The 22707-nt window shown below is 37.4% G+C and overlaps 1 protein-coding gene across 1 annotated transcript in view; it reads left to right on the forward strand.

The window, feature by feature from the left end:
- Nucleotides 1-22707, forward strand: part of ADAM2 (ADAM metallopeptidase domain 2) — a 114826-nt gene that overhangs the window by 74159 nt on the left and 17960 nt on the right. The window contains exons 12-15 of the mRNA XM_045286860.1: nt 450-548; nt 660-852; nt 13618-13723; nt 19781-19964. Of these exons, the coding sequence (XP_045142795.1) occupies nt 450-548; nt 660-852; nt 13618-13723; nt 19781-19964 (582 nt within the window). The remainder of the gene's footprint in view (nt 1-449; nt 549-659; nt 853-13617; nt 13724-19780; nt 19965-22707) is intronic.

The raw sequence follows: 22707 nt of genomic DNA on the forward strand, positions 1-22707 counted from the left end.
TGTGTGTGTGTGTGTGTGTGTGTACTTTAGTAGAATTTAATAGAATCTCATACCACAGGTAGTATTCTTGACTTTGTGTGCCAATCTGTTATTTCACATATAGTTGACATCAGAGGATAGTTTTTGTTCAGTTTAACCAGTGTATCTGTCTTTTAAATGTCTTGGCTGTCATAGACTTTAGGATTTCAGAAAATCCTACTAACTACATAGCCAGATATATAGCTATATTTACTCAAGTTTAAGAATGTTAAGAATGCTTGGCATATCGTATAGTGTGCATTACCTATTTTAAATAAGTGAGTGAATAATGAATTTTGGTTCTTATGATTTTAAACATGGAACTTAAGCATTTGTTTGCATATTATAGAATATATATTTCTCATTTAAATATATGCATTCAAAGTAAATACAAACTTGAAAGCATTCTGAGGACATAATTTGTCTTTCAGTCGTGTGCTGAGGGGCTAGGGATTTGCTGCAATCCTCAAAGATGTACACTGACCGATACATCCGCATGTGGACAAGGAGACTGCTGTAATAACTGCCAAGTAAGAGTTGCTTTATTTATATATAATCCACCTTTAGAAAAGTTACCCATCTCATCCTACTTATATTTTCACAGCCTGCTTTATTCAGTATCATTTGCTTGACTCCATCAGTTTAGGGCAAAAGGAGAAGTGTGCAGGGCCCCTTCAGATGACTGTGACCTCACTGAATACTGCAATGGAACGTCTGCAGAATGCCAGGAAGACTTGTATGTACAGAATGGACATCCATGTGAGAAGAAATGGATCTGCCTGAATGGAAGATGTATGAATGGGTCAAAACAATGTATCACGACATTTGGTGACGGTATTTATTCTGATTTGGTATCTATTTGTGTTTTTCTGAATATAAAACTTAGCAATATATATTAATGTTGATTTGGGTTTCTTTTAAAATATGATTTTAAAAAATATTTGAAAGGGTTATAAAAAAGAAATGCTATGCAAAAGAAAACATGTATTAGTAAATCCTGAATTATTTTTACAGAATATTAAAATAGGAAAGTTTCAAAACCTGGGGTAAAATACAGGATTTTACATTAAATGGATTATAAGTGTAAGTATGCATATGAATAGAATTTAAATTACACATGCAAAGCCACAACTCACATGCACAATTCCCTTAAGATTTCTAAGAAGGACTAAGGAAAATCTCAAAGATGAATCTTGAAATATCAGAAATGATATGTACACCCAGATAAATATATTGAAAAATGACTGGTCTCCTAGAGTTCAAAGATGAAAACCACAGTTTGGAATGTACACACATTTTTCCTGAAGATGGGAGCAAGACCGTTCATTGCCATTTATACCTATATCTGAAGAATGAAGAGAAATTAAAAGCTATCATTGTAAAAAACCTTATCGATCAGTCTTCTCACAACAGGTACTGGGAGTATTAGCAGAGGTTGTAAAGTGATTGTAACCCATAAAATGTGTTGATAATACAATAACGAATGATTCATTGTTTGGGAAAAAAGATACACAGAATTTTAGAAAATTGAAAGTGCCTATCAGAGGAAGTAAGCCTCTTGGAACAACAAAAAGATATTTTCTAAAATAAAGAGAAAAAGGTTATGGAAGAAGGAGAGACAAAGGGGTGGGTGAAGGGAGAGAAGACGAGACATAGGAAGCTATAGAGGGAAGGGAGAAGGAAGGAAAGAAAAAAGACAATGCTGTCACAATGAAAGGTATACTCAGTCACTTGAAAAATAAATGAGCATTTATTTCATAAATACCTAAAAAGGTGTATGCAAAAATAAAATGTAAAAGTATGACTGAGTGCTAAAAGAGATTAAAAGTGAAAATAGAAGAGTAGGTAGTGTACTCATATGATATACTTTTGAAATTCAACTCTGTAAGTACTGGTTGAGAATGATGTCCAGAAGAAGAAATAATAAACCAGTAAAAGAAGAATGAAGCAAGAACAGATGGCATTCATACAAAAAGAAAAGTATAATACATTGTGTATAATATCTTGAGTGCATAGATTTACATTAATTTTTTTAATTGGGGGCTCATGCAACTCATCACAATCCATACATACATCAATTGTATAAAGCACATTTGTACATTTGTTACCCTCATTATTCTTTTTTTAATTATTTTATTGAGGGCTTGTACATTTCTTATCACAGTTCATCCATCCATCCATTGCATCAAGCACCTATGTACACCTGTTGCCCTCATCAATCTCAAAACATTTGCTCTCTACTTTGGCCCTCAATATCATTTGCTCGTCCCCCCCCCCATTTCCTGAACCCTTCATAATTCATAGATTATTATAGATTTGTCATAAGTTACCCTCTCCGATGTCTCCCTCCGCCCTCTTCTCTGCTGTCCATCCCCCAGGGAGGAGGCTATACTTAGATTCTTGTCATTGGTTCCCCCCTTCTACCCCGCATTCCCTTCACCCTCTAGGCCTCGCCTCTCTCACCGCTGGTCCTGAAGAAGTCATCTATCCAGGGTTCCCTGTGTTTCAAGCAGGTTTTAATGTGCTTTCCTCCAATCATGGCCTCACATTCTTCATATAAACCAGCTTTCTTGATTATTTGCTCAGCATGCAGACTGAATAAGTATGATAAGAGGATACAACCCTGATAACACCTTTCCTTATTTTAAACCAAGATGTATTCCTGTTCACTCAGCCACCCCTGAGTTCATGTACAAGTTCCATATAAGCACAATGAATCATTCTAGATTTCTTATCTGTTTCAAAGTTATCCGTATTTTGTTATGATCCACATATCCAAATGCGTTGTCATGGTCATTGAAGCACAAGTAAATATCTTTCTAGTGTTCTCTGCTTTCAGCCAGAATTCATCTGATATCAGTAATGATACCCCTTGTTCCACGTAACTCTTCTGAAGGTGCTGTTACTACATGATTTCCAGCGGTTTGATGTTAAGATGTAGTTATCTCCAGTGATGAAATTTGATATAAAGTACTAACCTCCATGGTTATATCTGCTATGAACAGCCAATCAACTGAATGGGTGTTTCTCCGGGAATCTAACTTGCTTCATGTATATATGGACATTCTGGCAATGTTCTCTTGTTCTTTGCTGGATCTGGATCCTGCATCCGGCAAGTCATTATTTAATCTCCATCTTTTTAGATTTGAACCAGCAAACTTCTGCATAACCTGCTGATCTGGAAATGGTTAGCTTCTGCAGCTTTTGAATCAGCCGTCTATCAAAACACCTGCCAACCATGTGAATGTATTCCCATGGTGAATGTATTCATTCACCTTCACATCTATGACTTTGTCATTTGACTCATTATTCTTGATGTAATCAGTTTCTGTCATTGTGGGAGTCAGGTGAAACCATTAGCCTATATCGGACCCATGGACTTGTAACTTACCTGCCTCTGCAACCTCTTAAGCCATTTCCTTGAGATAAATATCTTTGTATCTGATATATACAATATATCAATATATTGAGTTGCTTCTCTAGAAATTAGCCTGGCATATCATATTATTCACATAGACACACATGGAGTTCCAAGAGGACATAGCTTTTACCACAAAAAGAACACATTTGTGAAGCTTCCTGTGATCACTACATCAGATTTTGGGAGGAAAGACTACCTTAATTGAATGAAAACATGAAACTATAATGAGGCTGATTGAACACCATGGTATTAGGGACCAAGTAGCAGCACTCCATTGAAACACCAAAGTGGCAGTGGTTGCTATTATGAAAAAGAGCATCTAGCTGTAATCATAATATTCTGACATATGAAATTATGGTTTTGGTTACTTAGGCATGGTATATCTAGTAGACTATCTAGAAACTCTATTAAATATTTACTTGATGTGTACATCAGTTAACATGAAAGTGGAAAAATTCAGGTCAACTGAATAGCTAATTAACTTGACTCACCAGAATAATGGTGTTTCAACCAATTCCAAAACTTCCATACTTGAGACAGTTCACAGAACCGTAAACCCTTTTAAAAAGAGATCAGACCACCTTAATGAAGGACCCAACTACTGTGTGTGTGTGTGTGTGTGTGTGTGTGTATTCCTTCGCCCAGCCTTTTCCAAGCTATCTTTGGCATTTTCAAGAATATCTTGAAAATTGTTCTTACGTTTGAGTCCATTGTTGCAGTCACTGTATGCCTCTTGTCGAGGACCTAGCTCTTTTCACGGCCCCTCTACTTTACAACTGGTCTTGTACATGAGAAGTCTCACATCACCCTTGCTTCTAAGGAGCATTCTGACTCTATTTCTCCAAAGATAGATTTGTTGTTCCAGTTCTTTCTAAAATTCTTTTATTCTAGGTCCATTTCATTCTAAAATTCTTTGCCATCACCACAATTCCAATGCATTAATGCTTCTTTTGTCTGGTTTATTCAATGTCCAACAGCCATATGCATACAAGGAAACTGAAAATACCATGGATTGAGTCACAGTCACCCTACTCCTTAAAGGAACATTTTTGCTTTACCTTCATAATGTAGAGAGGTCATGTGCAGCAAATTTACCAAATGTCATACATCCTTTAATATTTACCAAATGTCTAAATTTTACCAAATGTCATACTGCGGCTTCTCTGATCACTACTTGTAGACCTAGCAAAACAAAATATTTTGATAACTCCAACCTTTTCTCCATTTATCATGATGTTACCAGTTGTGAGGATTTAGGTCTTCTTTACATTGAGTTGTAATCCACACTGAAGGCTGCAGTACTTGATCTTCATCAACAAATGCTTTAATTCTTGCTCACTTTCAGCAAACGGTATCATCTGCAGACCCCAGCTTGTTAATAAGCCTCGCTCCGATCCTGATGCCATCTTCACGAAACTTTATGTAACCCAGTGTCTCGGATTACTAGCTCAACATCTGGATTGAATAAATAGGAGACAATCTAACCCTGTTGCACACTCTTCCTGATTTTAAACCAGGTGGTAGTTTCTTGTTCTGCTTGCACAGCTGCCTATTGATTCGGGAACAGGTTCTACAGAAGCACAGTGATGTGTACTGGGTTCCCAGTCTTCTCCAGGCTATCCATAGTTTCAGAGTCACATGGTCAAATGCTTCCGCATAGTCAGTACAATAAACATAAACACCTTTCTGGTATTCTCTGCTTAAGCCATGATCCATCTGGTGGCAGCAATGACATTCTGTGTTCTATGTCCTCTTCAAAATCTGGCCTAACCCTCTGGGAGCTTCCTGTCAATGTATTGCTGCAACCATTGTTGGGTACTCTTTAGAAAAATTTTACTTGCATGTGATATCAATGAGAGTGTTCTATAATTTCCATATTCTGTTGGGTCACCTTTCTTTTGAATGGGTACAGATATGGTTCTCTTCCAGGCAATTGGCCAAGTAGCTGCCGTCCAAAACCTTGGCAGAAAGGAATGAATACTTTCAGTGCTTCATCCGCTAGCTGAAGCATTTCAATTGGTCTTCCATCAATTTCTGAAGTCTTATTTTTAGATAATATTTTCAGTGCAGCTAGAACTTCTCCCTTAAGTATCACTGGTTATTGCTCACATACCATCTCTTGAAATGGGCGGAAATTGACTTCCTGGTACTGTGATTTTGTGTGTTCCTTCCATCTTCTTTGGATACTTTCAGCATCATTCAATATTTTTCCCATATAATCTTTCAATACTGCAACAGGAGGATTTTTTTTAGTTCTTTCAGTTTAAGATATGCTGATTGTCTTTCATCCTTTTTGGTTTTCAACTCTAGGTCTTTGCACATTTCATTGTAATACCCTACTATGTTACTCAAGCTGCCCTTGGACATTTCCTCTTCAGCTCTTGACTTCATCGTTGTTTCTCTCTGCCTTAACTACTCTACCCTAAAGAGGAAATTTCAGAGTCTGACATTTACTTTAATCTTTTCCTTCTTGCCTGTCTTTGTAATGACCTTTTGCTTTCCCCGTGAATGAGGTCCTGGAGGGCCTCCCACAGCTCATCAGGTTTTTAGTGTTTCATATGTCAAATCTGTTCCTGGGATATTCTGGAAATTCTGGTGGTGTAGGCTCAAGATCATATTTTGGCTCTTGTGGACTTGTTTTAAATTTCTGAATTTTTTAATAATCATTTTATTGGAGCCTGTACGGATACTATAAGAATCCATAAATCAGTTATATCAAGTGAACTTGTACAGATGTTGCCATCATCATTTTCAAAATATTTTCTTTCTACTTGAACCCTTTGATATCAGCTTATCTTTATTCCCTCTCTACCCCACTCCACCCCCCCTTGTGAACCCTTAATAAATTACATATTATTATTATTTATTTTTCATATCTTACACCATAGGCTAGCAGGGTATTGTAGATTTAGCAATAAGCCCTTTGTCTGATGTGTCATTGCTAAGAATCCTCTCCCAGTTTGTATGCTCTCATTAGTCTCTTGGTGAAGTATTTCAATGGACACAGGTGTTTTATGTTTAACCTGTCCCACTTGTCAATCTGTGCTTTGTCTGTGTGTGTGTCCTTCCCTATTTCTGGGAACCTATGTAATCCCTGTGTCAAGTTCTGAGGTTTCTCCCAAACTCCCCATTGATGACCATAATAGTTTGCACTTTTACCTCGAGGTATGTGATCCACCTTGAATTTAATCTTGTGCATGAAATGAGGTAAGAGTCTTGCTTCATTTTTCTGCATGTAGATAGATGTCTATTTTTTCCAGCACCATTTGTTACAGTTTACAAATACCATTATTTATGGAGCTGGACCAACACGATTTTCTTTATTTTCAGATGCAAGATATAGGAGCCCAAGTATTTTCTGTCATTAATACTTCTCTTAGTTTTATAAGTACAAGTAGAATTATACATAAAGCTAAATGGGAATAGTAAAATTTTGGAGAAGTTAAAGGGTTTAAAATATCAACAGGATCTATAGTTGAACTATTGTACTACATTTTCGCAGGATTTCAAGATGTAACCTCAATTTTCAAAATATCAATGCTGTTTTTCTAAATTTGTAAATAAGGTATTAGAGTAGGTAGTAGTTAATAAGATAAACCAAAGCAATAAAATTTATTATGTGTATACAATTTTCAACAAAATTATACAACACTTTACAGAAAACTAAATATCAAGTATTAAAGAGACTTGTCTGAAATATTAAGAGGTAGATTAAATCAATATATGAGGTTAAACAAAAAATATTACTACTGGCATTCATATGTACAAGAGTTTATTCCAACCAAAACATGTTTAAACATGTCTCTGTGATCAGTGATCATCTTCAGACAAATTCTGTGAGTAACACACAGGTATTAGTCTCCAAAGGTTTCTTAAAATTTTCTTCACAATAAAAGCAGTAATATCTGAGAGAATTTATTGGGTCAGTTAAATTCAAGACATGTATATCAGCACAGACATTTATGACAACTGTATTTTTTGAATTTCAAAGGGGTAATTTTGAGGGATGTTCTGAAATGATGCACTATGATCACGGGGGCTTAGTAGGAAGACATTTTCAGAAAATAGAAAACTGAATTGGTCAGGAAAAGGTTAGGAAAGTTATGTTGAGAATTTCCCCCCCACTCTGACAATGTACCTGTTTAATCATAAAGGTTAACAGGAGATATGCTAAGAGGATTTCACTGCGAAACCTTATCTTATCTCCCCTACAAAACTGATCTTGCTGTTTTAGACTTAATTTTGGTTTTAAATCCCCCAAATCATTTCAAGTGAACACAATGGAGTCATTCTGGGTTATCCCCTTGGTGACATGGTGTAATTGAAGAACAAAGGTGAAGGGTTACAGAAGTTAAGCACTACTTTCAGAAGTGTGTAAGCACAGATAGAGAATATGTTGGGAAACAACAGCTTAACATTTTGATCATTGTATTTGAGATCATTGTATTGCTTTTGTAGCAATACAGTTGGTCTTATTCTCATATGGAAAAATATAACTCCCAGCGAATTAAATCATTAAAATGAGAATAAATTAAGAAATAATGAGGAATTATACATTTACCCAAAAATTTAGGCAAAGGAGTATGATAATAATAATAATGTGGTATATTAATAAACATAGAAAGCAGGACATATAGAAACAGACTGATATATATATAGAAACTTGATATAGTTAACACAAATGTGTCACATAAATATTGAATAGTAATCAGGGTATTTTGTTGTGTGGTTGTTCTTTTTTATGTTTTATATTAAAGGGCTTATTATATAGAGCAAAATAATACCAAATACTTAGTCATATACTTGATCATTTCCTAAGCTGGGACACAGTTCTAAAGCAATACAGTTAAAAAAAGAAAAGATGTGATTTCAAGAACATTTAGGATTTCTGTTCAATAAAATATTTTGTATATCAACTCAAGATTAGGGGATGATATTTTTAAAGCCTAATGAATCGGCAAAGGTTTTTCTGTTTTGGAAATACTGATTAGCCTCTTGAATATCCATGTGATAACCTACAGGTGAATCAGTCTTTCTACAACAGCCTTTCCATTTATTGTACAGTGAGTGCTTATGTTGCTGCTGTGCTGGAAGCTGTGCTACTAATAGTTGACATGTGAGGGGTACCCACCCCTAAAAAAACCCCAATGTTTTTTCAAAGCTATATATTTAAATGTTTTACAAAACAAACATATCACCTTCAAAATACCCTCCAGTATACAATATATTTATCAAATCTGCGATTCCATTCTTGGAAACATTTTCCAAACTCATCTGCTTGGATGGCTGACAGCACCTCTCTCATTTTTTTCTTTACCTCTTCTAAGTTGTCAAATCACTGTCCTTTAATGTTCTGCTTCATTCATGGAAACAAAAAGAAGTTGCATAGAGCAAAATCAAGTGAGTAAGGTGCATGGGTTAAGAGAGGCAAGCAATTTTTTGCCCCACACCGGCACACTGAGCAGGCTGAGTGAGCAAATGCATTGCTGTGGTGGTGAAACCAGTCCCCCATCTGCCACAATTCAGGCCTTTTTTGTCCTACACTGTTATGGCATCTTTTAAGAACCTCTAAATAGCAAGCTTGATTAACTGTCTGACCTGGTAGCACAGATTCCAAATGCACTACAAGTCGACCTTTGGGAAGTTGATGGACGTTGAGAATGAGGATTATCAATCAACTTTTCACCTTTTTTGAAACAAAACGACTCGTTCACTTAAATTGTTCCCATAGCGCTGTCCTTGTAAGCTGTGTTCAACATCAGAACAGTTTCTGAAGCATTTTTGCTGAGCAGGAAACAAAATTTCATAGCTATACACTGTTCTCTCATATCAGCCATCACAAAAAACGAGGTTCAAGCAAAATTGCTTTTGCAAAAAAATTCACTATGATCAGCGAGAAACTTCCTAGGTGAAGTCAATGGGTGCACTATCTCAAAGAGAGTTGCTAGATGCTCACCTAGTGGGAAAAATATGTACCAAGAAAACTCTGCTCTGCCCATTTGGTTTGTTAGGGTTCCCCCTCTTATCAGCTTGGTCATCATCTAGTGGACAGTTTCAATAGAGCTTCAAGACTAAGACTAGGGAGAAGCGCCTGAGATCTGCCTATGAAGTCTGTGCCAGAAAAGCAGAGAGGTTGCTTTGAGGACTAAGGTTGACCAGACCAAACCGTGGTTTTTTCCATTGCTGAATATGCATGTGGAAGTTGGACATAGCTACTGAGGTAAGCTTTAAAAAAATGTAAAAGGGGCATAGGGAAAAAGCTACTGTATACAAACATTCCTGCGGTGAGGTCAAGTTAGCATGGCAGGGGCCAGACCAAATCCAGGGATATTTATGGTAGCCAACTGAAAGAAATGGTTAGCAGGGAACAGGGCACTAACCCACCCAAGGGCAGGGTATTGTTTATATCTCCACAGGGAAAGAGGGACCAGACATGAACCTAGTCCTCCAAGATGTGAATGCAACATACCGGTATGAATCAGGGGACCAGTAGAGAGGTCTGAGCGACTGGCCCTAATTGCAACTACGTGGACGGCCACCCCTCCCCCAAGAAGAATTTACTTCAGAGGACAACACTGAAGTTGTAGCTCAGAGAGAGGACATGTCTGATCAGCGCACACAGGAGCAAATGAAGGGGGAGGAAGAGAGTGGAGCACATCCTAGCCCAGCAAGCCTTGAGGATGATATTCCTGCTCAGAGCAGCCAATGCACAGAGAGGACCATAGGGCCAGCCACACTATGTGACATGACATCCTTCACTGACCCGTAGCCCTACAGTGGACAACACTGGAGACAGACTGGGAATTGTGCCCGATCTGACCCCACTATACTGAGACAAAACACTAAGGGCATGCAACAGAACAGCAAGGGGAGCAGAGCAAAGAAGTTCCAAGAGAATACCAAAAATAGGCTGGGTGGCCAGGGCATGGCACCCCATCAGACTTCATTAGAAAGCACTCCTAAATGTTAACAAACAGATGTTGAACTATTTACGGGCTTTTCTTTGGGGGGAGGGGCATTGGTTTTTTTGTTGTTGTTTTCTTTTCTTTTGTTGCTTTGTTTTGCTCTGTCTTGTTTTTGTGTATATTATTACCTCTGTGGGTCTATCTAGATAAAATAGGTGGGATATACAATCTGGAGGAGAAAGCAACAGGATTGATGATTCCGGTGGGGGCGGGGGGGAACGGTCAGGTGGACATGGGAGAGGGAGAGGTTGGGGAAAGGAAGTGGGAGTTAACAAACTCAGGAACAAGGGAACAATAAGTGATCCAATAATCAATGGCAAGGAGGGTGTAGAAGGCCTGGTAGGGCTTGATCAAGGGCAATGTAACCAAGAAGAATTACTGAAACCCAAATGAAGGCTGAGCATGATAGTGGGACAAGAGGAAAGTAAAAGGAAATAGAGGAAAGAACAAGGAAGAAAAGGGAATTTATAGAGGTCTAAATACAGGCATGTACGTATGTAACTATATATATGGCGATGGGTAAATAGATCTATGTGCATACATTTATAGATTTAATATTAAGGTAGCACATGGATATTGGGTCTCCACTCAAGTACACCCTCAATGCAAGAACACTTTGTTCTATTAAACTGGCATTCCATGATGCTCACCTTCCCAAGAGGATCACTGAAGAGAAAGCGGGTGAATAAGCAAATGTGGTGAAGAAAGCTGATGGTGCCTGGCTATCAAAAGATATAGTCTGGGGTCTTAAAGGCTTGAAGATAAACCAGTGGCCATCTAGTTCAGAAGCAACAAAGCGCACATGGAAGAAGCACACCAACCTGTGTGATCACAAGGTGTCAATGGGATCAGGTATCAGGCATCAAAAACAAAAAAATCGTATCATTATGAATGAGGGAGAGTGCGGAGTGGGGACCCAAAGCCCATTGTAGGCAACTGGGCATCCCCTTACAGAAGGGTTGTAGGGAGGAGACTAGCCAGTCAGGGTGCACTGTAGCAACAATGAAACATACAACTTTCCTCTAGTTCTCAAATGCGTCCTCCCCTGCCACTATCATGATCCCGTCTACCTTATAAATCTGGCTGGACTGGAGGTTCTGCACTGGTACGGATAGGAACTGCAAGCACAGAATCCAGGACAGATGATCCCTTCAGGACCAGTGGTGAGAGTGGCGATGCCAGGAGGGTGGAGGGAAGGTGGGGTAGAAAGGGGGAACTGATAACAAGGATCTACAAATAATCCCCTCCTTGGGTGACAGACAACAGAAAAGTGGGTGAAGGGAAATGTTGGACAGTCTAAAACATGACAAAAAAATAATTTATAAATTATCAAGGGTTAATGAGGGAGGGGGCTTGGAGGGAGGGGAAAATGAGCTGATATCAAGGACTCAAGTAGAAAACAAATGTTTTCATGATGATGGCAACAAATGTCCAAATGTGCTGGACACAATAGATGGGTATATGGACTGTGAAAAGAGTTGTATGAGCCCCCAATAAAATATTTTTTTAAAAGAGTTGGACATCGAACTTGAAAGATCTAAAAAGAATATACACATTTAAATTGTGGTATTGTCAAAGAATATTGAAAATACCATGGACTGCTAAAAAGACCAACCAACGTGTCTTGTAGGAAGTATGACCAGAGTGCTCCTCAGAGGCAAGGATGGAAGACTTTGCCTTACATACTTTGGAAATATTTTCAGGAGAATCCAGAACCTGTAGAAGGCCATCACGGTTGGTAAAGCGGAGGGGCAGTCAAAAAGGCCCTTAACGAGATGGATTGACACAGTGACTGCAGCAATGGGTTCAGGTTGAGGAACAATTGTGAGGAGGGCAAAGGCCATGCAGTGTTTCCTTGTGTTGTGCATAGGGTTTCTATGGTACAATAGCATAGAGTGTCAGCACTACACACACATCTACTGCAAAATATTCAAAGAAGTATAACAAGCGTTCCATAGAAACGGGATAGTGAGACTTCATCTCACATCTTTGGACATGTTACCAGGAGAGACTTTCCCTGGAAAGGGGCATCATGCTTGGTAAAATAGTGGGCCAGAAAATAGAGGAAGCTGGATGAGATAGATTTACATTAGTGCATGCAATTGTAGGCTAAAATATAACAACTGTGAGGATGGCATGGCACCCGGCAATGTGGTGTTCTCTTGCTCCTAGTGGGAATTGAATCAAGAACATATATCAACAACCTATTATCAGGATTTTAAAACGAGAGTAATATTCTCTTGAGGTCCCTTCCACTAATGGTATGTAAACAGACAGAGTGTGTTTGGGAATTCTCTGCTTGATGCAACTTATCATTCATAGTTTAAATCTTGTCCTGTGCATATTTAGAATAAGGCAAAAACCTATGGACAAACCAAAGATTGAGTCATGTTAAATTTCTAATTTTATCACTTTATTCATGTAAGGAGCTCAAATTTTGGCCTTTGTTGTCTGTTCAGTGTCAATGACAAGAAATTTGACTTCTCACCTATAGCCAGATTTGCCAATGACCTCGAGTGTTGTGGAGAGGGGAGGGAATCACCTCCTAATTTTTAACTCCAAACTTCAGGAGTGTGGAGCTGAGTTAAGGGGTGTTTGCTGGCGCTTTTCTCAAGGTGTGCCGCAACTCCGCAGTGTAGTCCTTAGACAGCTCGATCTCCCCACCCCACCCCACCCCTCCTCCTTTTAACAAAACAAAAACTAGTGGAGGTGATGGAAAACGTAACTGTTCTTCAGGATTTTGGATTTTGTATGTATGAATCTAGTCTTGTAGATAGATTGGAAAATGAGTGTGAGAAAGAATCAAGAGAAGCACTGAAGATTTTTGGTCTGAGTCATTTTGCTGAAAAAAATCGGTATGATTTTTAGCTTGTTTTGATTTGTTATGATGAATAGCTTGTTTTGGAACAACATTTATGTAATAGAAAAGATTATTTACCAGTGAATTAAATATTAATAAATAATTAGTGACTATTGTATACTTGTAAATTTGTATTTATACACTTGCTGAAATGTAGAAGGTAAAGTGCTTTAGTAGTTACTTGTAAGGTACTTTCAATATGTTTAAGCATGTAAGTGATTTTTGTGTGATCTTATTTTCTTTTTCATTTCCATTTTGAAAATATTTTAAATAATTTCCAAATTTAAACTGTTAATTAATGTTTTAAGTGTATACTGCATTGAATATGACAAAGTACTCTCTTTTGTTTTTAGACACAAGTTTTGCTTCTGATAATTGTTTTAAAGAAATTAACTCTAGGAAAGATCAATCAGGAAACTGTGGTTCGAGTGGTGGACAATACACTCCCTGTGCAGCTGGGTAAACTTAAGACCTTTTTTTTGAACACCTCTATTTTTAGGATTCCTGGTAATTGAGTGGCTCACCAGTTAGGCTGTTAACCACAAGGTCAGAAGTTAAAAACTGCCAAATTTTCCATAGGGGAAGGACTTCTTTTCCCATGAAGATTTACAGCCTTAGAAACCAACAGAAGTTCTACTCTGTCGTGTAGGGTCACTAGGGGTCAGAATTTACTCCAGGGCAGTGAGTTTGTTTTGATTTTATTAAATTTGAATCAGGGGATGTTAGACTTTATATATAATACAAATATTACTCGACCATAAAGAATGTTCATATGTGATAAAATAATAAACACTATGAAAACAAAATATGTTTTACCATATATAGTCCAAATTATATTTTCTTCATGCCCAATTTTGAATCTGTTGTAATAATTAATCATCTATTAAAATTACTTTGTAATTTTCTCATGTAAAATCAGAATTCTATTTGTGGTTTTAACAACAATGAGTGGGTTCTGGTCTTCAGTTTAGAAGCTAGATGAAAAGTACTCAGAGTTACTGGCCCAGGAAACTCAATGTGAGTGCTAACTGTAATTATTTAATTATTTGAACTTGAATGTTAATTAAACATACTTTTTACTCTAATATTTTTCTTCTTCGCTTTCTGCATACTTTTTCCTGAACCATTTGAATGGAACTTGGAAGTTGTACTTCTTAACTATGAAAACACTGTTTTTATTGAAAATATATATTTTTACATAACCATACCATAGTTAACAAATGAGATTCATATTAAAACTATGTCACAGTATAAATAATGTTTCATAGCTACTTTTCTGGTGTTTGGATCAAATCCATCCCCATGTATTTGAATTTAATTATATTGTATTCTAATTCAAGATATTTTGTAGCATTGAGCTGAGTCTCTGTTCCATTTTTCTCATTGCTGTTAATGGTTGCACAGTTGAAATTTTGCATAACTTTGGATACTTTTTAAGTTAGAAAAGCTATTATGCTACATATCTATGCATGTCTATATAAATATATATATATTTGCATACAAGTCAGTGGCATTAATTACATTTGCAATGTTGCATGACTTTCACCTCTATTCACAAAAATATCTTATCATCCAAACAGAAACTCTGTATTCATTATGTAATATTACTTCATTTCACCTTCACCCTGTACTTGGAAATATCCAATTCTTACTTTCTATTTCTATTAATTTGGCTATTTAGATGTTCCCTATGAGTCTACTCAAAGTATATGGGCTTTTGGTCTGACTTATTTCACTGAAAATAATGTTTTCAAGGGTTATCTATGTCATGGCATACTTCAGAATATCAATCATTTTCATAATTGAATAATTTTTCAAGTAGATATAGATCTCTGTTTTTGCCTGTCCTTCCTTCCTTTTGCTATTGTGAATCATGTGGCAATGAACATTGCTGTGCAAGTAGGTGTTTGAGTTTCTATTTGTAATTCAGTGGGCTCTCTACCCAGGAGTGGAATTACTGGGTCACGTGATAAATTTACAGGACCTTGGCGGTGCTTCCAGGGAGGGCTTGAGCTGCTAACCAACTCACCAGGAAAAAGATGACGCTCTCGGCTTCTATAACGATTTAAAGTTTCAGAAATGCTTTAAGGGGCTGTTAAGAGTCAGAATGGGCTCGATGAGAGTGGATATTTGTACGGAAAATACACACTTAACTTTCTGGGTAACTGCCAGATTCTTCTCCATCCATTGTGGCTGAACATTTCCAGAAGCAACCTATCAGGGTTCCAAATTCTGTACATCCTTGAAAAAGCTTATTTTCTTTTTCATTTTTCTTCATTTCTTTCATCTTTTCTGTATTCTTCTAACTTTTTCCTCTGATCATTTTCCTTTGATTCTTCTCACTGATTCTAACAGTTACCATCTCTTTTCTGAAAGTACCTCATTGCTTTGTCTACATTTTCCTTTTAAATCCTTTAGCATCTTAGTGATAGTTATTTTAAGTTTTTATCTGTTTCCAACCACTGTATATTTTAGCCTGTTCTCATGCTTGCTTTATCTCTCCAGAATGCTTTACCTTGTCTTTTTTGTATTTTTTAACTTCTAAAGTAATGAATACTGTTGTAAATAGGTCTTTATTCCAAACAACCAAAACCAATGCTATTGAGTATAATCTATCTCATAACTACAGAATGTAGGGTTTCTCAGACTCTAAGTCTTTTTAAAAGAAGACAGCCTCATCTTACTCCTGCAGACAAGCTGGTGGGCTTGAGCCACCAACCTTGTGGTTATCAGTCCAAGACTTCACTCTGTGTGACTTGTTGATGCTGTTGTTAGGGGCTGAATAGATAGCAACCCTATGTACAGCAGAACAAAAACACTGATCTCAAAACCACCCCCACAATTGTTACGGTTGATCCCATTGTTGCATCTAGTGTGCCCGTCTGTATGGAGGCTCTTCTTCGTTTGCTGATCCTCTTTTTGACCAAGTTCCATCAGGTTCCCTTAAGTGTGCCTGAAGTGTAAAGATATATGTTAATCTTTTAAGTAGCTAGACATGTTTCATATTTCTGTAGGTATAGCAAATGTAGCTGCAGGAATTTGTCTATTGGGATTCCCCCTGTCTCCTCTTGGCTTTGGGGTTTCCCTTTTCTAGTGCTCCTCAGAAAAAGTATGTATCTTGCAACTAGTTCTTTCATTGGTCACAAGTGGCTGTCGCACGTCACTCTATGTGACAGAGTGAACTGCCCCTTAAGGTTTCCTAGGCTGTGATTTTTCTAGAAGCAGATGGCTGTGTGTTTCTCTTGCAGTCCCTGATGGGTTCACATTCTGACCTTTGGCTTAGTAGCCAGTCCCTTAACCACTGTCCCATGAAGGCTCCTTTGTCAGCGCCAATCCGCCATTATACTTATGGGAGTTTTCTTGATTGATGACAGGAAGTAGCACAGAAATGTTCTCTTGGCTTTGAATGAATTGTTATTATTTTAATGTGCCTGTATCTCCTAGGTGTGGCCATCCAAAATATGAGGGGGGCTTCAAAAGTTGGTAGAAAGATCCCATTATTTTTAACTCCATTTCCCCCCACACGTTGAAGCCTGCTTGTATTTCTGTAGAGCTTTCTTTTGTAACTGAAAAACGTCTCTGAGTGGGGTCCAATTCATAGCTATCATATGTGCAACAGAACAAAACACCACCCAGTCGCGATTCGCTTCACTATTGTTGCGATCTTTCAGTCCACTGCTGCAGTTGGCCATCCATCTCCTTGAGGGTTTTCTTATTGTCCTTTTCCAGGTTTCTCTTGATAGCATGTCCAAAGTACCCGAGACAAAGTCTTGCCATCCTTGCTTCTAAGGAAACTTCTGTCTGTTTTCTTTCAAGACAGATTTGTTCATTTGTTTATTTTGATAGTCCCTGGTACTTTCAATATTCTTTTCAAGCATCATAATTCAAACGCATCTATTCTGATTGAGCGCTCCTTATGAAATGTCCAACATTTACATGTGTATAAGGTGATTTAAAATACCATGGCTTGGGTTAGATGCACCGTAGTCTTCAAAGTAACATCCATGTTTTTCAACACATTAAAAATGTATTGACCTCCAGATTTACCAAATGCAGTGTGTCCTTTGATCTCTTGACTGCTGCTTCCATGGTCAGTGATTGTGGACCCAAGCAGGATGAAATCTATGACAACCTCAATCTTATCTTTCTACATTCATCATGTGTCATCTGCATATCAAAGATTATTAATAAGCTTTCCATCAATGCTAATGCCAAATTCTTTTTCATATATCTCAGCTGCTCTGATTACTTTCTCCACATACAAATTGAATCCATATGGTGAGCGGATATAACCATGATGCACACCTTTCCTGATTGTAAAGCACATAACATTCCTTGGTTCTGTTTGAACGACTGCATCATGGTTATATCCTCTCACCATATGTCTTCAGAACCTGATGGGCTTCCTAGAAAATGAGAATGCCTCTGTAGAAATGTCACCTTCACACTTAGAACCAACACTCAGTCTGCTGAGATTCATCAGAAGTATGATTTAAACATCTGTTTCTAGTGACCAGTCATGATGCAGGGATTCAGCCCTGTCTGCTATAGGGAAGGCTGGCATTTTGAACCCCAAACCTGCTCCATGGACAAAAATGTAGTGTCCTGCTTCTGCAGTCTTGGAAACGCTCAGCAGATAGGTGTCCTCAAGCCTCTAGAACTGCTGTGAGTCGGAATCATCTCTGGGGAAATGGGTTGGGTTCATCCTACCAGTTGCCTTCTGTCTGATTCAGATAAATCGATCTCAGATGCTCTATCTTCCCACATGTACTTCATTTTAAAGATTCAAAGAGCTGGTTTGCCTGTGCCATCAATTCTTTGTGGAGTTCAAGAAGCCATTGATTTTGGTTCGTTGAATATTTTCTTATAAAGACAGGTATGATTTCCAAACTGTAGGTCACGACATTTTAAAATTATTTTTTTATTAATCATTTGGGGGGAATAGCTCTCAGAAATCTTATAACAATCCATCATTCAATTGTATTAAGCACACTTGTACATAAGTTGCCATCAACATTTCTAAAACATTTTCTTTCTACCTGAGCCCTGGTTATCTGCTCCCCATTTTTTCCCTCCTACCCCCACATCCTCCCGCCCTCGTGAATCCTTAATCAATTATATATTATTGTTGTTTTTCATGTCTTTCACTGTCCGTTGTCTCCCTTCACCCACATTTCTGTTATTCATCACCCTGGGGGATGGGCTATATATCCAACCTTGTGATGGGTTTCCCGTTTCTCCCCCTCCCCTCCGTTGTCCCCACCTTCCCCCATTCTTATGATATCACTACTCCCACTTCTGTTACTGAGGGCTATATCTGTCCTCAATTCCATGTGCCGAGAGCTCTTATCTGTACCAATGCATGTACTCCTGTCTAGCCAGATTTGTAAGGTAGAACTGAGAACTAGTGGTGGGCAGTGGGCAGGTGGGGAGAATCATTCAAGAACTAGAGGATTGATGTGTGTTTCGTCGGTGTTATACTGCACCCTGGTTGAATCGTCCTTTCCTTGTAATCCTAATGTGGCGGGATGTCCAATTGTCTACAGGTGGGTTTTGGGTCTCCACTCCAGCCCCTCTCTTTCACATCGATATAATTGCTTGCTTTGACACTTTGGGGGGCGGGGGCAAATGTGTAGAGAGGGGCAAAAACCTACAAACCTCCTAAAATGCTGCATTTACACTCAATTCTTGTGACTCCAATTGCATATTAGTTGTAACCCTAGCCTGCTTCCTTTCTACAATGGTAAACTTTTCCTTGGATTTTTATAACAAGGATGTTAGACAGCCTTTGTTTGGATTTTTATAACAGAGATATTATGCAATATGCTCTGTTTGAGTTTAGCTTCTTTTGCTTATAGTGTTGGAGGTTTATTCATCTTCTCTAGCACTTAAAAATTGTAATTTTTTGGCATAGTATGGAATTCCTTATTACTGATGATTTCATTCTTCAGGTATAATTTTTTTAACAATTTACTAATTTTTGAATATCTAAATTATTTGCAGTTTTTGTCTCTTATGCAAAATGCCACTGAATCTTAAGGAACACTTCTTTCTATAGATGCATTTTGTTCATTTTACTTTGTTACATCATTAGACGTAGAATTCTCCAGTCATATGGCAAATATACATTTAATATTATAAGAACTAACAACATCTTTTACAAAAAGACAGTACCATTTTACATTTCCTCTAGTAATACAAGGGGCTACCTACCCCCCCACCCCCCAAAAAATACAACCAAAAAATCAGAATTAAGCTCCACTGATGTGAGGGGGATAATGGATTTGCAGTTTGTTCCCCCAGGTCAGACTGTTAATCAAGCTTTCTATTTAAAGCAGCAGTTCTCAACTATAAAATGATGTGACAATGAATAATTATGGCAGTGCCCTTTTATTTTTGGTATTTTATGATTAATTACAGACATTGCATTGCAAACACTGAATATATTATTTAAATATTTTAATTAAGCTGTGATTTTTATAAAATAATAATTTTTATTTATTGATGTATTTACAGTGACCTGAAATGTGGAAAACTAATCTGCTCATATAGCAAAAAGAATGTAATTAAAATTCAAAATGCCACTGTTCTGTATACCAATGTGAAAGGAGAAATCTGTGTCACAGTGGACTATTATAGTAATAATACTGAAAGCAACATGATGTGGGTGAGCGAAGGAACTGTTTGTGCTAAAAATAAGGTGGGCTACCTTTTTTTCCTAACTTTCTAATATTTTGTATTCTCATTTTAAATACTGCATAGTTAGCATTTTTAATACAAGTGCATACTCAGTGAAAATATTTGGAAAAGATGAAAAGAAAAAAACTCTAGGAAAAATGTAAGAATAAAATAGATAATATTGTATTGAATATTTGTGTATATACATGATTTTGGAATCATGCTGCTAATCTGCTACTTTTTATTAATTTATTGCAAATTAAGCAGAAAGTATTACCTAGTATAGTAAATTAAATTTTGATATAATGACTTTAAAATAGCTGTTAATAAAATATATATACTCATTGTAGTAATAGAATAACAAAAAGTGAACACAGAAGTGCAAAAATAAGTTTAAGCATATAAGATATAACTAATTTTCCATTCTTATTAACATTCCTGAATCAACTATTTATGTATATATGCATAATTTAGATACATAGGAATAGGCACTGAGGTGTATTTATCGATATAAAATATATGCAAACATATCTTTCTCATATTTGTTTTTGCTACTTTATCATTCCATGTGGCAACATATTTAGATTCCTAGATTTTTCCATAATATGAAATATATAATACTGATAATACACGTGTATACACAATAAAACCTGAAGTTTAAATTAGTTTCATATTCACAATTTAAGTTATAAATATTTCCCTCTAGTGCAAGTGTTCAAATCAACTCAATGGCAGTGAAAGTGAGGCATGGGAAAGCGGAGGGAAAGGCAAATGAGAGTTAACTACAAACCAAATAGGTAATTTCTGTAATTAGGAATAACAACAACAATAAAAAAAAGGTATTAAAAGTAAAGTAGTATAAACTCAATCAAAAAAATTTGTTCACATAGCAATTTTATATCATTCTAAAAGTGTACATATTCACAATTCATTATTTCATTTAATATTTAAAGGACTATTTCCCCACATATTGAATCTGTTTTCAATCTAGCTTTATTAATATTCATATAGATAATTTGTATGTCAAAATATTAAAAACAAAATTTGTCACCCTAAATTTTGACACAGATAGAATCACATTTCCATTTTGTAATATGTGTGCTTTCATGAATTTTATTTTCCCAAAGTGTTCATAGAATTTATACCTGAGGAATATAGTCTAAAAGTTTTCTAATATTTCTAAACAACCAAAAACAAGCAATATAGTGTAAGCTAATATTGATATCGGGACTGTCCTTATCTTACATCATGGACAGGTTTGAAAGGGCTGTGGTCTGCAGTTGAGAAAACTTACATACAAAAGATGACAGTACAGGTGCAGTTGGACCATGGGGGTCCCTAAAGCACTTAGAGACTCCAGGGCCCAGAGCTTTATTCGGGGAAAGCTTAAGTACAATCCCTGCATGCAATCCTCAACATGTGTCAGGTTCACACACAAAGCGACAGTTCACAACTTGAAGGTTTACAAAGAAGTGTTCATACATCAGCCAAGTTACTCACAGACTGGAGGGGAGGATGAAGCTGGGCACATGCATTAACTGATACATTTTATTTTATTAATACTTTTATTGGGGCTCTTACATACGTTTGTAGGCTGCTGTCTTCTGTAGCTTTAGTCAGGGAACAGGAGGTAAGTGTCCATTTCTCTCAGGTGGAAAGACAGGCCAGCCGTTGCTTCATCAGCTCCATGGCTGAGCCGTCAGCATTCTCCCACGGCCAGGAACCGTGGGAGGTGGTGGTCCTGTCCCATTTACCTAAGGTGTAAACAACGTGGCTACTGCAATGTAAGTTAGTACTTGGACAGGAAGCAAAAGCTACTGAAGGTGATTGTAATACTTATGGTTTAGTTTTTTCCATTATGTAAAAAAAAAGAAAGAAAAAGAAATGTACACACTAGAGGAGTTAGGAGTCTCCACTCTCTTATTAGTGATTCACACTGTGTCTATTCAACCATAGATCTTGTGCAGTGATCCTTCTTGTTACATATATTTTGAGGGTTACTGAGACTCCACCAACTCCATTCACGAAGGATGATAAAGAGTCAAGGAGAGAAGATTGCATGACAAATGTATTCACCATCACTCGTGCACCAGACGGAGGATACTCAATAGCTGTTATTCTGCCATAATGCTCACGAGGACACCGTTGTCACGGTTGTTGCTATCAGGTGCCATTGAGTCAGTGCCAACTCAGTGACGCTGTGCACAACAGAGCACATACTCCCAGGTCACTTGAAAGCCCCACCATCGTTCCCATGCTTCAGCCCATTCCTCAAGGACCTTCCTCCCTGTCACTGCCCCTTCACTTTATCAAGCATGAAGTCATTCCCCAGGGACTGGTCTCTCCTGCCACCTTGTCCAAAGTATAAGACCAAGTTTCATCATCTTGGCCTCTAAGGAGCACTCTGCATGTACTTCCTTGGTACTTTCAATATTCTTCACCAGCACCACAATTAATTAATTAAACCATTTTATTGGGGGGCGGGGGGCTCTTACAGGGCTTATCACAATCCATACATACATCAATTGTGTCAACCACGTTTGTATATATGTTGCCATCATCGTTTCCAAAACATTTTCTTTCTACTTGAGCCCTTGGTATCAGCTCAATTCCCCCCTCCCTCACCCTCCCTCATGAACCCTTGAGAATTTATAAACTATTATTATCATTTTCATATCTTACACTGACTGCTGTCTCCCTTCACCCACTTTTCGGTTGTCCATCCCCTGGAAGGGGGTTATATGTAGATCATTGTGATCGGTTCT

Source organism: Echinops telfairi, unplaced genomic scaffold, assembly GCF_000313985.2.
Source record: "Echinops telfairi isolate 266 unplaced genomic scaffold, ASM31398v2 ScPeMD7_9;HRSCAF=40, whole genome shotgun sequence".
Classification (NCBI taxonomy): Eukaryota; Metazoa; Chordata; class Mammalia; order Afrosoricida; family Tenrecidae; genus Echinops; species Echinops telfairi.